The following is a 15,541-nucleotide window of genomic DNA, read 5'->3' on the forward strand; positions in this document are numbered from 1 at the left end:
CACCAACACCAGTTTGTAGTGAACACGACAAATTGTTGGGTGTGTGGACTTATGCCGCACACGACAGATAAAGGTATCCCTTATTTTGTCTTGCCATTTAGCTACTATGGTTCTCTGTGGGCATTTCAAACAATGTTCCTATTTGCCCCCGAACCATATTCCTCACGTTCCACAGGAAGCAACTCGAGCAACAAGGCACTAGTTGCGGGAATCAGAAATATGAGTAGAGATATCGACACGTATAGAACGATTCCCAGAGACGAATCGCAGGCTTACAGTAGATGGAATATAACAAACTATGAAATTTCCTTGAGTGAGAGCCAGCGAGCAAAGAAGTCCTCCCCAATCTGGATAGTACCCCATCAGGGTCACCTATGTCTGCAGGGAAATGGCAAAAACCCCAGAGCTCAGCTAGGAAAGAGCGTCTATACCGAAACATATGTTTTCTCGTCTCAGACCTCCCCTTCATTCTTAGCAGCTAAGGGTACATATTTCATCTGCCATGATAGAGCATATACATGGCTGCCCCCTGACTTTTCGGGCACATGTTTTATCTCGTTCCTGCTGCCACCCACCTACACGGCCGCGGCAGATTACCATAGGACAAGGACAGTTAGGGGTGTTGTGAGTAAAGACGACACTGCGGAACAGGAGTTTGGGGATTTCGCAAAAGGTTTTCTGCCGTTTTGGGGGCCTATGGTGAACAACAAGAACATTCGCCAATTGACGAGGGTAGTTGAATCCGCCGTGATTGAAACGGCTGGTGCCCTTAGTAACTTGACTGCGGAGCTCCAGTCGGACCGCCTTATGACTCTTCCGAACAGGGTTGCCCTAGATGTCATACTTGCAGATCGTGGTGGGGTATGTAAGGTGATCCAATCCAGTTGCTGCATCTTCATCCCAGATAACTCTCCGACAGTATACCAGGCCATCTCCAAATTGCATAAGATCTCTGAGTCCATTCATGTGGACAAAAGAGACTGGTCCTTAATGGGGTGGTTCTGGGAACTGATATCTGCCTTGGGATGGAAGATTCTGATAGTCATTGGGATGGTCTTAGCCGTTCTGTTTATGTTCTGCCTGTGCGTGCAGTGTGCTCCTGCAATATGTGCCCTCTGTGCTACATCATGTGTAAGGAAACCTGTATCAAGAGGTAAACTAAGTAATAGGATGATGCTACAGAAGCATCTCAATGACTTTATGTATACAGACCTAGACTCAGATTAGAATGAGTATAGGTTATTGCCTATATAAGGGCAAAAGAAGGGTCTGTGGTACTGAAAATTCTGGACCCCGCTATTCTGTGGTACCGCAGCTCTGCATCCGTTTCATAAATATCATCGTACCATGACGATTTTGGTATCGGCAGACCGGTAATGATTGGGATACTATACATCAACATTTGCGTCATGATCGAGTGACGCAATCACCCTGAAATCGTAGTTTTTGTCTTTGAACCCTCGGGTTCCATTTTGTGAGCGGCATCCATTTTGTGATTGCCCTTACATAGTCAAAACGACCAAAGGCCGAATTCGATCTAAAAGGACACGTACAACGTACACCTTTGCTGACTCCTCTGTGACCTGGGCGAGTTGACTCCACTGCCTCATGCCAAACCTGTTCGGGCAGTTCCTTTCCCAATGGCCGAACAAGATTAGTATCAAGGCATAACATGTCATAAACCGTTCATCGCATACAAGCTATGTTTTATCTCACACACACCTGTCCCTGTTTCTTCTTTATGACCTGTTTTACAAGGAGGAGGTGCCCGATTTTATTAGGGGTCTGTCGATATCTGATGAAAGTTCTGGGCCTTGCCGGGTAATCTATCACAAACTGGACAGACTGAAATGTGGGCTTGTCATCGTGACTCTGCTTTTTCTTTGTAGTGAAAATATGTATATGGTCAAACTGTAAAACAAGGAATTCTTGCCTGAAGCTCAATATTTTGTATAAAAAGAGAAGGCTGGTTCTGTAAAAACAAGCAGTCTCCTGAGAACATACATGCGCTTCATGTTATTGTACTTCTAGGATACCTGTTACTGGTTGCAGCCAATAAATACGATCTTTGCCATCACCTAGAAGACTCTGTGTTTCTGTGGTCCAAAACAGGAGGGACTCGAGGTCTTTGGGTGTTTCCCCCGGCACCGCCGGGTCCATAAAAACCCGGTACCTCACCAGAGGGAATATTTGGCGTTACCCATTACGGTAGAGGAAGTGACTGACGTGATCAAATCACTTCCGAACGGGAAGGCACCTGGCCCAGACGAGTACACAAATGAATTTTATAAACAATACGTAGATGTGCTTGCGCCTTATATGGTAGAAATGTACGGTGCAGCTTTCGACCGGGCAGAATTACCCCCTACACTTCGGAAGCTGTGATAATCGCCCTTTTAAAACCCTCCAAAGACCCGGAATTGTGCAACTCTTACAGACCGCTATCGCTTATCAATACTGATTCCAAAATACTCGCGAAATTACTGGCGGTTCGGCTGACTCCACTGATGACGAAATTGGTCCTCCCGGACCAGGCAGGGTTTATCCCTACGCGGGCAACATCCCATAACACTAGGACACTGTTTGCCCTCTCGCACTATCTTCAGCCTTCCACGAAGGCAGTGGCAGTCATGCTCAATGTCGCCAAGGCTTTCGATTCTATTGAATGGAGCTATCTGATTGCTATTCTGCAGAGAATGGGCTTCCCCAAACGTTTCGTACAATGGGTATCGTTGATATACACCAATCTGTGCGCCCGAGTTCGAGTGAATGGTTACGTCTCTGACATCTTTAATATAGAGCGAGGTACCAGGCAAGGGTGCCCGCTTTCACCCTTGCTCTTCACGCTAGCACTGGAGCCATTGGCCTGCCTGATCAGACAGAATTACAAATCGTCGGCCCTGCAGTTCCCTTCCAGACCACTTCATATCTCGCTGTACGCAGACGATATGTTGTTATACGTTCGCGATCCCAACATACATTTAAATCGGCTGCTGCGAGAGTATATCAAATTCGGGGGACACTCGGGATTGGCCATAAACTGGTCCAAATCCTCCATTATCCCTCTAACGGATACGACGACTCCCTTTGACACTGAATATCCGCTAGAATGGCAGAAAGATCCCATACGGTATCTGGGTGTGATGTATCATAGAGAACCTGAGGTGATTATCAGGTCGAACTATGGGTCAGCGATCTCCAAATTGGAAGACAAGGTACAGCGTTGGATACAATTGCCACTATCTTTGGCGGATCACATAGCGATCGTGAAAATGAATGTGTTACCTAAACTATTATACCTTTTTAATAACATCCCTATCACACCCCCTGGAGAGGTTTTCCGCCGCATAAAATCACTCGTACTAAAGCTCATATGGGCAGGCAAACAGGCTCGCGTGGATCTAACTCTTCCATATATCCGGGGAGGTTTCGGGGTGCCGGACTTTCTATTGTATTATTTATGTGCCCAGGCCCAATATGCTGCTTATTGGTACCACGAGTTACCGTACATCGCTCATACTGCCATTGAGGAAGGGGACGGGGAACCAATCCCATTGACAGCAATCCTGTCTCATGTCAGACAACCCCTTCATGCTCAAGACATCAACACTATCGACACCACAGTCAAAGCCTGGCAGAAACTCGGGCAACTGGCGCATAAGACCCCGCTATATGCACCTGCAATGCCATTACATCACCATCAGGCGTTGTCGGTCACAGGTGAAAAAGTGGGCATGTCACTATTACAACAAGTGGGCATAGAAAGAATGGGTGACCTGTTTCATGAGGGCACATTTCTTGACATTGAGGACCTAACATATATTCAAAACAAGTCGCCCATGTTCTACTTCACGCACCTCAGATTGAAACGCGCACTGAAAGAACTTTATCCTACATTCCCCAACGAACCAGATAGTTTAGACACACTACAGCTGCTCATTGAAACCCAAGACTTATCGCACCTAGTATCAAGGCTTGGTCATGCCTAAAGGTCCAAGACTACTGGGCGGAGGTAACCACAACACTCTCTACTATGATAGGGGTAGAGGTAGAATGCACAATACGGTCCTGCCTGCTAGGAATCGCACCACATCTTAAAGCCGCCAAACGCAAATTTTGTGTGATTTCCCTACTGTTGGCCAAAAGACAGATTGCACAATGCTGGCACAGTAGGAAAGTGCCAAAAGCATCCAGATGGCTACACGACATGTCCAGCTGTAGAGATAAGCTGTTAACATACGAGGAAGAGCTACCGGTGAAATCTAGGCCCAAGAACTTTTGGGACTACTTCACGGATTATATGGGTACACTGGATGTGGACGCGCGTGAGTGATCCATATACACGAGTTACAATGTAAGGGTCGATGTTGTGATGGTTGTGTGCCATACTGCCCCGTCGGATTGTACATGTCATGAATCATACAGATTACACTGTTGTGACAGCTGGATTGTAATGGTCTCATTTTCAGGTTTCTAAGTAATTGTTTTCTGTTTGTCGTTGGACATCTACAAAAGAACCATAAAACTGTAAGACTTCATGTAATGCATTAAGCCACCGGACCTAGCGTTGTCGGCTGAAGGGCTGTGTAACTCCTTCATTGGCTTGTCCTATTTCTTACCTCGCAGCCGGCCCCAGGGTTGTAGGCTCCTGGCTGTGTACGATTATCAAATGACAATAAAGGTCTTGCAAAAAAAAAAAAGAATACAGTTTCTACCTTATCTGATAAATACCATCATGTCTGCAAAGGGCTCACCTACCATTATATATCACTCTCCTCCCCTACATTGTAAAGAGCATCAGGAAAGAAATTACTGGTGGGCGTGGCCAAGCAGCCTAAAATGGTGGCCGTGTTTTAAGCAAGCTGGTGTCAGCTCTGAGAATCCCGCTGAATCTGACCCTTAGGCGACCTTTTTCGGTCGCAAGCACCCAAACAATGGTCCTTATTTTCACCCCCTTTGACTCACCTGAGCCCATCCAGGGAGCCTGTGATGAGAGAGATAATTTCGGTGATCGACAACATGGGTGTGCATATGACCTGCCGGAAGACTGCCTGCCGGTGGCAAATACCACCTGGAGCTGTGAACCCACAGTGGCGAACACCCCTTTGCATCAACTCCTGGATGAGCGAAGGAGAGAAGACAGCTGATTAGCCGGGGTGTGGGACAAAGCTGTTTTCACTTCCAAGTGGTAGCCCGTAATACCGGAACGGGTAAATTAGAGTGGAGGAGATGGGCTGCCTGGACGAGCCGACTATGGGGCAACCTTTTCTCTGATACAAAAATCCATAAGGTGGCCCGAACCCTTGTCCCCTTTGGCTTACCCAAGTCCATGCTGGGAGCCGGGGACAAGAGAAACGCATTAGTCCATACAACGCCCTGCCGTGAGACTGGCATGCCGGCAATGGACACAACCTGGAGCTGCAATCGCACAGTAGAGACCCACCTTTACCTCAGCATTGACTGTTGGGGCACAGCGAGGCTGAGGAGTCAGTCTCAAGAAGAAGAGAGATAAGGACCCCCTTTCACCTTTAGGCAACCACAAGAGTTTGTGACAGCCCAGCTGAGCTGATGGACAAGGGTAGATGAGACAGACTGAGCAGCATGAGACTCCAGGACTACGATTGCAGCCTGGGTGGGTGGAAACCCACACAAGACATCTGAACTGGTTTGGACTAGGCAAAACCCCCTCTGCCCTCAGAGGACAAATAATTTTGGGGTATAAATATTGGGACCCTCATCCCAAGAAATTAGATCACTTTTGGACAACAAGAAAAAACCTTTGCTGAGGAGAGGAACCTGACGAAACTGAGGAAAGATTATCCCTAAGCTGAAGTGCTGCTTGGGGGACTGGCCTACAGTGGTTGCCTAACTGCCAAAGAAAGGTGAGAGGAACTTTGTGTGTACTTTCATCAACTTGTGTAAGGCTCTCCAAGGGCTTGCAACAGAGCTTGCCTCCTGCTGAAGTCTCAGGGACGGCAATTGCAAAAACAACAAGTGATGGACCGAATGTGGATCAATGTCACACATTCACCCCAGTCAAAAGATCTGGGCCCAAATCCATCGTTTTTTTGCACTCCACACCACAGCAGACTTCACCCACTGGCTCCTCAAGAGTTCTCCTGAAGAGCCTGCAGTTGTGTTGTACTTTTTAGGGACTTGCGCGTCGCAAGGAGCTGGTAGCACGACTCAAGATCGAGAAGTGTGTCGCAGAGCTGCCTATTCACAACATGAGGTGCCTCGCATCGCCAGAGGAGAGTATCGATGTTGCAGCAGACGCCGCCGCCTCACCGGGAAGCATGTCGTAGGAGTAGAGGATCGACGTTGTATCAGTCGCCGCCGCATCTCCGAGTAGCATGTCGCAGGGCCTGTCGCCGCTCATCGCCGGAGAAGAGGATCGACATTGCAGCAGATGCCGCCGCATTACCGGGAAGCGCGTCGCATCAAGGAGAAAGCACCATCTTTATTTCTTTGCACCGGATATTAGCTGCATTTCCATCGTTGCAACACTTTCGTTGCCCTTCGTGTCGCATCTTAAGGTACATAGACTCAAAGTGTATCATTTTAAGAACTAAAGAGAACTAAGCTAAAACGACCATCTTAATTTTAGGATTGTGAATTTTTGTTGGTAGTGGTCTTGTGATAAGCCTATATAAAGAATACTTATTTTTTATATAAAACCTGTGTGGTATCCATCTGTAGTGTTGTCACTTGATTACTGTATGTGTTCACAAATGCTTTACACACTGCCTCTGAGATAAACCTGTCTGCTCGTGCCAAGCTACCAATAGGGTGAGCAGGGGTTATTTTAGGAGTATACCCCCCTTACCCAGACTAGAGGCAAGGGGCCCTATTTGTCACAAGTACCTACCTGGGCCAACTACAGACCCCCAAATCTAACAATAAGAAAGGACATTTTGAGACACACAGCTACGGGGTTTGTTTACTAATTACCTTGTCTCTTACTTATGCCAGAGAAGCCATATGATCCTCAGTTACATCTCTTCCTTCTTAGAATGAGTCAGGAGTCGAAAAAATCATTTGGGGTAAAAAGCGAAAAATCTCCTGCGAGTTAGGGGCTTAGATACTCTTTCACTTTTTTTTTACTTTGTTATTTATTTCCTCAAGAAAGATGTATGTGCCCGTTACCCTGCTCAAGGACACTACATAATAATTGAAACAGTGAGATTATTTTTGTCCATTGAAACATCCCAAATAACGAAGATGGTTGAAAATAGTTGAAGAAGAATCATAAATGTGATCAGCATGGATTTCGTTTTTTATGGTAATTTGTGTAAATGTGGTTTCTTAGATTCTTCATGGCTTTTTAATGGCTGGCATAAGCGTTTACATAAACAAGGGACAAATTAGTAGGCTTGAGTGACAAAAAATTCCACAGCGCTCCATGGAGGTCCACAAGCAGCAGAGTGAGATAAGTCACGCTGCTGATTTTTACCACAAGAAGTAAAACAGCGTGAACAGCACCACAAGCAGAGCAAGAGGAGCAAGCTTCTTTCTGCCAATTGAAAACATGTTTAACTTGAGTGGCAGCTTCCTCAATGCAAGTGGCCGGTTTTTCAACATGAGCAGTAACGATCTGCTGTGACCACCCATGTTGAGGATTCTCGCCAGGAGATAGTCTAGCCTTGGTGAGCCAGGAGAGAGGAAATACTCCACTCCATGCCACTTTGCAGAGTTTTTCAGATCTCCGTGCTCTGTGCGGGGCACAGAGTGGGAAATACTCTGCAAACTCCGGAAGTGCAGCAGAGTTTACTGCCCAGCTAATAAAGAGAATTCTTTTCTTCATGTTGCTTCTCTTGCACATGTCTGAACCAAGCAAATTCATAGACAAAGACCAGTGTGTCCCTGTGTTTCAAATTTGGGAATGTGATTTAAGAAACATGTTCCACCCAAATCTTAAATTATGCATTAAAAAACCTTGCTGAGTGTGCCTTTTCAAGAGTGTTGCAATATGCCCCACACCTACTTAGTTTTAAAACTCTATCTTGAAGGATTATGCCAGTCATGTAGCCAAGAATATATGATAGCTCTCATTAAAGGCAAGAGTATGGATTTTCTTTATTTAATTTATTATGTTCCAAGGGCACCTTAAAATGCATAACAAACAAAAAATAGACAATGTTTACCTTCAGTTAAGTGTGGGTAGGAACATTCACATTACACATATTTTTTGTGTTGAAAATTTGTATTGAGTTTTATAATATAATACAAGTTAATAATAAGGCATCAATAAGTGGTTAATAAATACAATACTAAAAAAAGATATCAATGGAGGTATAACATTTGCTGTTGAATAAAACAAATAAATATGGAATACATAAATAGGTATATAATAAATGTTTATTTAAATAAATATGTAAAGAAAGGAAATGGTGAGAGATCCTCCATAAATGTGATCAGTGATATCAGTCACAGTGGTCAGAATCGAAAGATGGCATTTCGGCTGGAACCTGAAAGTTGAAAGGTACAAGGTCAGATTGGTAAAGTAGGCAATTGCCCATCCTCACAGTCTAGCAAGCAACGTGGAGGCACCATGAGCTCATAAAATATCTTTTGCCTTGTTTTAAATGTTGGCTGGCAAAGAATTTAAATAACTTTAAGCAAGGTAAAGGGGGAGTTAGCCGGGAAGAGATTATGCCTCTTTAAACACTACAAGAGGTAAGACAGTTCATAAAAATGTGCTTCCATACAATATTGTACTCCAGTAGCGGCCTCATCTCTTCTCCAGTGTCACAACCTCTCCCACGCAGGAGCTACTCCACAGAATTCTACTACTCTTTGAAGTCTCTAAACAGCCAGTAGGAGTTTTGTACTCATTCAGATTATTTATAACAATCTGACCGCGACCTGATAAACACCAGTCTTGGACTCTAGGGGGCAGATAATGTTACTTACCCATCGGGCCCCCCTTGCATCTGAACTAGATTTGCAGAATTATTTTGCTCTTCTGTGGCAATCCCAAAGCATCCATATAGGGATGACAGTCAAGCTCTTGGGAGCTCTATTCTCACATGATGCATGTAATTAATTCATATAAACAAAGTCTTTCTCTTTTAAAAGGTTTTGCACCCAACATAAATGTGTTTCTTATATGATGAGGACTGCTTTGAATGACCCTACCCCAGAAACGCTCCTTCTACAGCACCATTGGGATGTGAGCCTCAGTCTCTCCATGTCGTATGTTGATTTAACTTTTTCCCAAGACTCTTGAAAACCTATGCATTTACTTATTTTTCTACACACCCAACTGTAATGTAATTTAAAACATTAATCAAATGTCTTCCATCAGAAGTGGTTCTGGAATTCTAAGACTATGAAGGGCCGATTGTATTCTTTAATATCTAGGACAAGAATATTGTGGCACAGTAAAACAGTGGACAAAATATAGCGAGACAAAATATCGAATGGTAAATGCACAGAGGGATGCATACATTTGCCATTATTAACGCCACATAAATGAAGATATATGTGTATGTTTTTTTTGGTACACAGATGTTGAATTAGGTACAGAAAATGTATGCAAATACCTTTTGACATTTTGTCTCTCGACTTTTTGTCAATGATATTAGTGCCTCACAATATTCATGTTCAGAGACACATTTGGAAGGCCAAATTATTGAACACAGTGAAAATGATGCAACATAATGTAGTGCATTCTGTGATAATACTATTTTGCTGTTTCATCACATATTAATGCTGTTCTCACAAGACGTTCTGCCTCTCTAGTACCAATATAACACTTGGGTGAAACAATCAGGTGAGTAGTTAACGTTTGCCACCGCGCAGCACCATGTGTTATATTTGATCCTTCTAAACAAGCCAAACATTTATTTGTGGAAAACTGCAAAGTGTGTATCATAGGATGGATTATTTGGCAAGTAAAGCAAACCCATAATTGGATGGAAGAAGCCCCTGGATACCCTCATGGGGGACAAGCACTGCTTTACAAATCCACCTTACATTTACATTACATTCCAGAGACCACATTGATTAGTAACGGTTAGTTGTGTGATTCTTTCAATTGGATAGTACTCACACTCTCTCTCACATTGACAGAAAAAAGCTTCAAAATCTTACCTCGCCCTCTGTAGATAGTATGAACTCGCACAACCTGAGAGTGCTGTTCATCATTTTGATCATGTTCTCAAGCTGATAGATAGAGAGAATGGAAACAAGAAGGCTATTTAGACTTGTAAAACTGTTGATATATTTCTCTCTAAAATGGCAAAACTGGTTGATCCTAGGTAATACGATAGGATAGTATTTATAAAGCGCACTTATACCAGCTGGTGTCAAGGAGCTAAGTGAACAGGGAGAAGTGACAGCAACAACAACCTGCTAGGAGGCAAATAACCAGGGGCCAGATGTACGACCGGGGCATTTAGCGACTTGCAAATTAAGCTCAATTTCGAGTCGCAATTTGCGAGTCGCTAAATGCCATGTACAACAGTGTCAGAGACACTGTTTGTGATTCCCAATGGGGTTGCCCAATACATGCCTCATCAGTATTCATGAGGCACTCGCAGTTTGCGACCCCAGTAAGAATGGCTGGCCTTCAAAGGTATGGCGACTTGTTCGACTTAGAAGACCTCCATGTCTGGGACTGCTTTTCAATAAAGCAGTTTTTTTTTTAAATCCAGCCCCTTTTCCTTTTCCTTAAAGGAAAACTGGATGTGTTTACAAATTAACGTTTTTGTTTTCCCCTGCATTTGCAAAGTGGAAGGGTCCCCTGGGGACACCTTCTCATTTGAGAGTGCATTATCACCCTCTTGAAGAGGGCGGTAAATTGTGAGTGTTTTGTGACTGCAATTGCAATCGCAAAACATCCTTACATAGGGTAGCAAATCGCAATTAGGAAGGGACATCCTCGGAATGCCCCATCCTAATTGTGAGTTGCAAATCCTATTTATCAAATTGCAAATAAATTGCTACTTGCTAAATAGGGTTTGTACATGGCCCTATTAGATTTTGCATGTGCAAACAGGTCGCTAACCCATTTGTGCATGCAAAAATGGGTCATGCACCTGGTCCCAGGTCTTCAAGAGCTTCCTAAAGACCGGAAGGGAGTCTGCCTTGGATATCAGAAGGGGCAAAGATTTCCAGAGTTTTACGGCTGCCACAGAAACGGAGCGGCCACCCCACTTGCACCTGCGAAATCTGGGAGTGACCAATTTTTTAAGAGAAGATTTTTTTATTCTTTGCTCAAAGCCAATGCCAGCTGTTTCCTTTGTCTAGTTTAGAAGTGAGGCAAAATTTGATCCTAGAGTGAAATGGAATTTTTGAGCCCATAAGTTCTTGCTTGTCCACAAGTAGGATCAACCCAGTGTATTGTTTTCTCATCTCTCACAGAAGAGGTTAGTCTAGTAGTCAAGACAATTGTTTTAATTAATCCCTGTTACCAGCAGGAGATAGATTCCAACTCTGTCTGTTTACTCTATGCACTAAAACCGTCTTTGAAATTAAGAAATCAGCTCTAGCTTTCTAAGGGTACCAGTGGCTGAGAGACGGATTGAGTTGCTACACCATTCACTCCTTGCTAGTATCGTAAAGAATTCCTTTGTTTCTGAGAATGGAGTGCATTTTCCACAGGCAGTTATTCCTGTGATATCTTGCAGATTTACTTTGATTTGTGAAGATGGAATGGAAGAAACAGAGTCCGAGAGAGGAGGCACATAAACATGATGTTATGGTATTTTAAAGAAGACTCACATGTTTCTCAGCTGCTAAGGTGGGGATGTTGAAGGCATCTCTGTGTTCCGGTGGTGTTACTTCTTCAAGTAGTTTATATGGATACTGAAAATATAATAAAAAAGATCAGCATTACCAAGACCATTGTCAACAAAGGTGGACTGTTATAAGTTTCCAGAGATGGAAGTCATGAAACGCTGCACACCTCAAACAACTAAAAACGGAGAAAAAAAATTGTACAAGTAACTGCATACTATGCTTGCTTCCTATTTTGGCATTTCACATCCATAGCACCTTGTGTTCATCACCTTTTAAAGTAGAAGATATGTGTGAGTGAAATGTTTCTATTTGTGAGTAATAGATCAAAGATGCAGAAATAGTGAATAATGGTGAGCTGGCAGTGTACAAGTGTACTGCTACTAGAAGTGCTCACCCTGCTCTTTACTCAAGAAATCTTATATGACTCCTAAACAATACATTTTCTACCTTTTTCTACCTTATTGATGAATACCATCCTGGCTCCAAAGGGATCATCTACCATTGACATATCACTCTCCTCAACTACATTGTAAAGAGCATCAGGGAAGAAATTACTGGGGGGGGGGGGGGGGGGGTGGCCAAGCACCCTAGGATTGTGGCCACATTTTTAACAATCTGTTGTCTGCTCTGAGAATCGTGCTGAATCCGACCCTTAGGCGACCTTTTTTCGGTTGCAAGCACCTGAACAATGGCCCTCATATTCACCCCCTTTGGCCCATCCAGGGAGCCCGGGATGAGAGAGATCATTTTGGTGATCGACAACATGGGTGTGCGTATGGCCTGCCGAGAGATGGCCTGCCGGTGGCAAACTCCACCTGGAGCTGTGAACCCACCGTGGCAAACCCCCCTTTGCATCGATTCCTGGGATTAGCGAGGGAGAGAAGACAGCTGATTAGCCGGGGTATGGGACAAAGCTGTTTTCACTTCCAAGCGGTAGCTCGTAATAGCGGAACGGGTACCTTAAAGTGGAGGAGATGGGCTGGGCGCTATAAGTAGCCAGGACTGCAACTGCATCCTGGAAGAGCTGACTATGGGGCAACCTTTTCTCTGAGGCAAAAATCCATGAGGCGGCCTCCGCGCTTTTCCCCTTCAGCTTACCCAAGCCGGGGACAAGAGAAACGCATTAGGCAAACAACGCCCTGCCGTGAGACTGGCATGACGCTAACGGACACAACCTGGAGCTGCAATCCCACAGCAGCGACCCACGTTTACATCAGCATTCACTCTTGGGGCACAGCGAGTCAGAAGAAACAGTCACATGGAGAAGAGAGGTAGGGACCCCCTTTCACCTTTAGGCAGCCACATGGGCTTGTGACAGCCCAGCCAAATTGGCGGACAAGGGTAGATGAGACAGACTGAGCAACATGAGAATCCAGGACTACGATTGCAGCCTGGGTGGGTGGAAACCCGCACATGACATCTCACCCCAAAGGTAGGAGATGGGCACACAGCTTCCCCCTCAGGAGGTGACCCCCCAGGAGCCCAGAGATCCTGGGAGACTACTACAGCAAACACTGGGCTTGGACGGTCAAACAAGTACAGCAATACTACACCTCACTGTGGTGTCTCAAGAGGATAGAGGGCGTGGCCCCTGTCCTGGACCAGCGTAGGCAGATGTTCCCTGTATCAGGTGTAGGGGGTGACCCTCCTCTGCCCTTATGGCTGGTGGGCCTCCCAGAGGGCATGTAAAACCAGCACCCAGAGAAATTCCTCATGGATCCTGGATTGTGAGTTTTCCCCCTACTTTGTTCTGGAAAGGGCACACAGGGTGGTTGCCCTAAGGCCTCCACCGGGGGGGGGACCCACTAGAGCCATTGTCATCAGGGTACTGAACTTTGTGAACTGATAATATATCCTGTGGCAGGTACGCCAACATCTAGACATCCATTGCACCAACTCCAGGGTTATACTCTTCCCTTATTACACAACTAAAGTGCAGCTCCTTTGTAAATCTTTCTTAGAGATTAAGTAGAAAGTCAGGGCTGTGGACATTCAATATATGCTGATATAACCTGCCAAATTGAAATTAATGTCACAGTGGAGAACCATTTTCTTTGAGAGCCCGGAAGAGGCCTGGGAGTGAGCAGTGGAGAGGAAATAACTGCCCATATAAACAAAGGAGCCAATGACATCTCGGGAGACTGTAGGGGGTCAACCATCCCACCCTAAGAAGAAGTGTAGCAGACTGATAGGAGGGCAACTCTGGTCACAACCAGAGGACAGACGTAGAGCATCCTCCTCAGACAGGAGAATTTTGGTATCCTTCCTTCCTTTCCTCCATGTATAGCTACAAATGTTGTCTCATTCACTTATGGAGAAGAGACACATTGCCTCCAGATAGAGGGGCTTGCTTGGAGCGAAGCTACACAAAACTATGGTGATTACTTTCTGCCGACTTCATCTCTCCCACCCCTTCACACCCCACCGCTGTTACCTGTGCCAGCCGCGCCTGAAGTTGCGTACTATAGGGCTGATTTCGGTTGCAACACTATGCCTCACGCAAGACACATTACACGGCCACGGACCCTAGTCAAACGGGCTCAACGACTCGCCAAGACCTCTGACAACAAAACCATCCACTGAAAGCTGTTGTCTTGCAATGTCAGTGGGTTGCTGGATAAAATAAAATGCACAACAATTCTCAATAGGTCCACAAGCTGACCCTGGTGGTTCTATTGTTGCAAGAGACATATTTGCTTGGGAGTAGGGGTTCCTTTTTGGTACAGCATGGCTTTAACTGCGTATATCATGCAGGGTTTACTAGGTGCTCAACAAGAGTTACCTTTCCCCTGATGGTCACGCATGCTATCTGAGACACCATGGATAGATATTTGGTGGTTACTCAATTCCTGAATGGCATCCTATGGATGGTAGTGTCTGTGTATATTTCACCGAACCTGCAGGCGACCACAATGAAAGATCTGATGACAGTTATCACCACAGTCTCGGAGTGGGACCTTATTGTAGCAGGCCACTTCAATAATGTCATGCACCCACAACTTGATGTGAAAAGAGAGGCTCAACCCTGGTGCCATGGGTGGAGTCCCTGATGCTTTGCAATCAATGGAAAGCAAATAACTAGTCAGTATGTATTATTTTCACTGCTGGACTCCGATTTCTCAGAAGGGTACCATTGGACCACTGACCGATTTAACTAATTGGGGATGCCTAGGTCTAATACGCACTGAAACCTTCAGGTTGGGTGACTGAAGTATGTTAGATTTTTGGAACACATGAAGGTAAAGATATAACTTTACCTCAGAACAAACTCCACAACAGATGTCTCCCCAATCACATTGTGGGAGGGAAGGAAAGCAGTTCTTCAGGGGAACACAATAGCAGACCCTGCATGGGCAGCAGTGTCCGATTCTCAAAAACAGCGAGAATATGGGAACATTGCTACACAGGTATGCAACCAACTCTGGCAGACAGGTTTGTCCCATTGACACGAGGCCCGACGGTGAGGTGACAAATGTTGCTGAGGCAATCGGCAATGACTGCACACATTACTATGAGAAACTTTACCAATCAAACACGTCGGGCACGTGGAGCAACAACACCCCATAGCTGCGGACCTGATCATGCTGCAGGACTTGGATGCACCTCTGTCGAAGGAGGAATTATTTTCAGCCTTACGGGAGATGCATTCTGAGAAGGTGCCCGGTTCAAGTGCAGAAAAGGTTACACCAACACTACTCTCTCACTTCTTTACAATGGTCGAAGCTGCAGGTACAGCTATGATAATTCCCTATCATATCTAGGGGGCCTCAGTTGTAGTTTTCCCCAAACCATATAG

At 45.1% G+C, this 15,541-nt stretch overlaps 1 protein-coding gene across 1 annotated transcript in view; it reads right to left on the reverse strand.

Annotated features, from left to right (window-relative positions):
* Positions 1-8,423: 8,423 nt before the first annotated feature.
* Positions 8,424-15,541, reverse strand: part of LOC147749195 (maestro heat-like repeat-containing protein family member 1) — a 78,458-nt gene continuing 71,340 nt past the window's right edge. Inside the window, exons 12-14 of the mRNA XM_086936550.1 lie at positions 11,728-11,811; positions 10,096-10,167; positions 8,424-8,468 (exon numbers count right to left, since the gene is read on the reverse strand). Of these exons, the coding sequence (XP_086792676.1) occupies positions 8,424-8,468; positions 10,096-10,167; positions 11,728-11,811 (201 nt within the window). The remainder of the gene's footprint in view (positions 8,469-10,095; positions 10,168-11,727; positions 11,812-15,541) is intronic.

Source organism: Lissotriton vulgaris, chromosome 1_1, assembly GCF_964263255.1.
Source record: "Lissotriton vulgaris chromosome 1_1, aLisVul1.2, whole genome shotgun sequence".
In the NCBI taxonomy this organism is placed as follows: Eukaryota; Metazoa; Chordata; class Amphibia; order Caudata; family Salamandridae; genus Lissotriton; species Lissotriton vulgaris.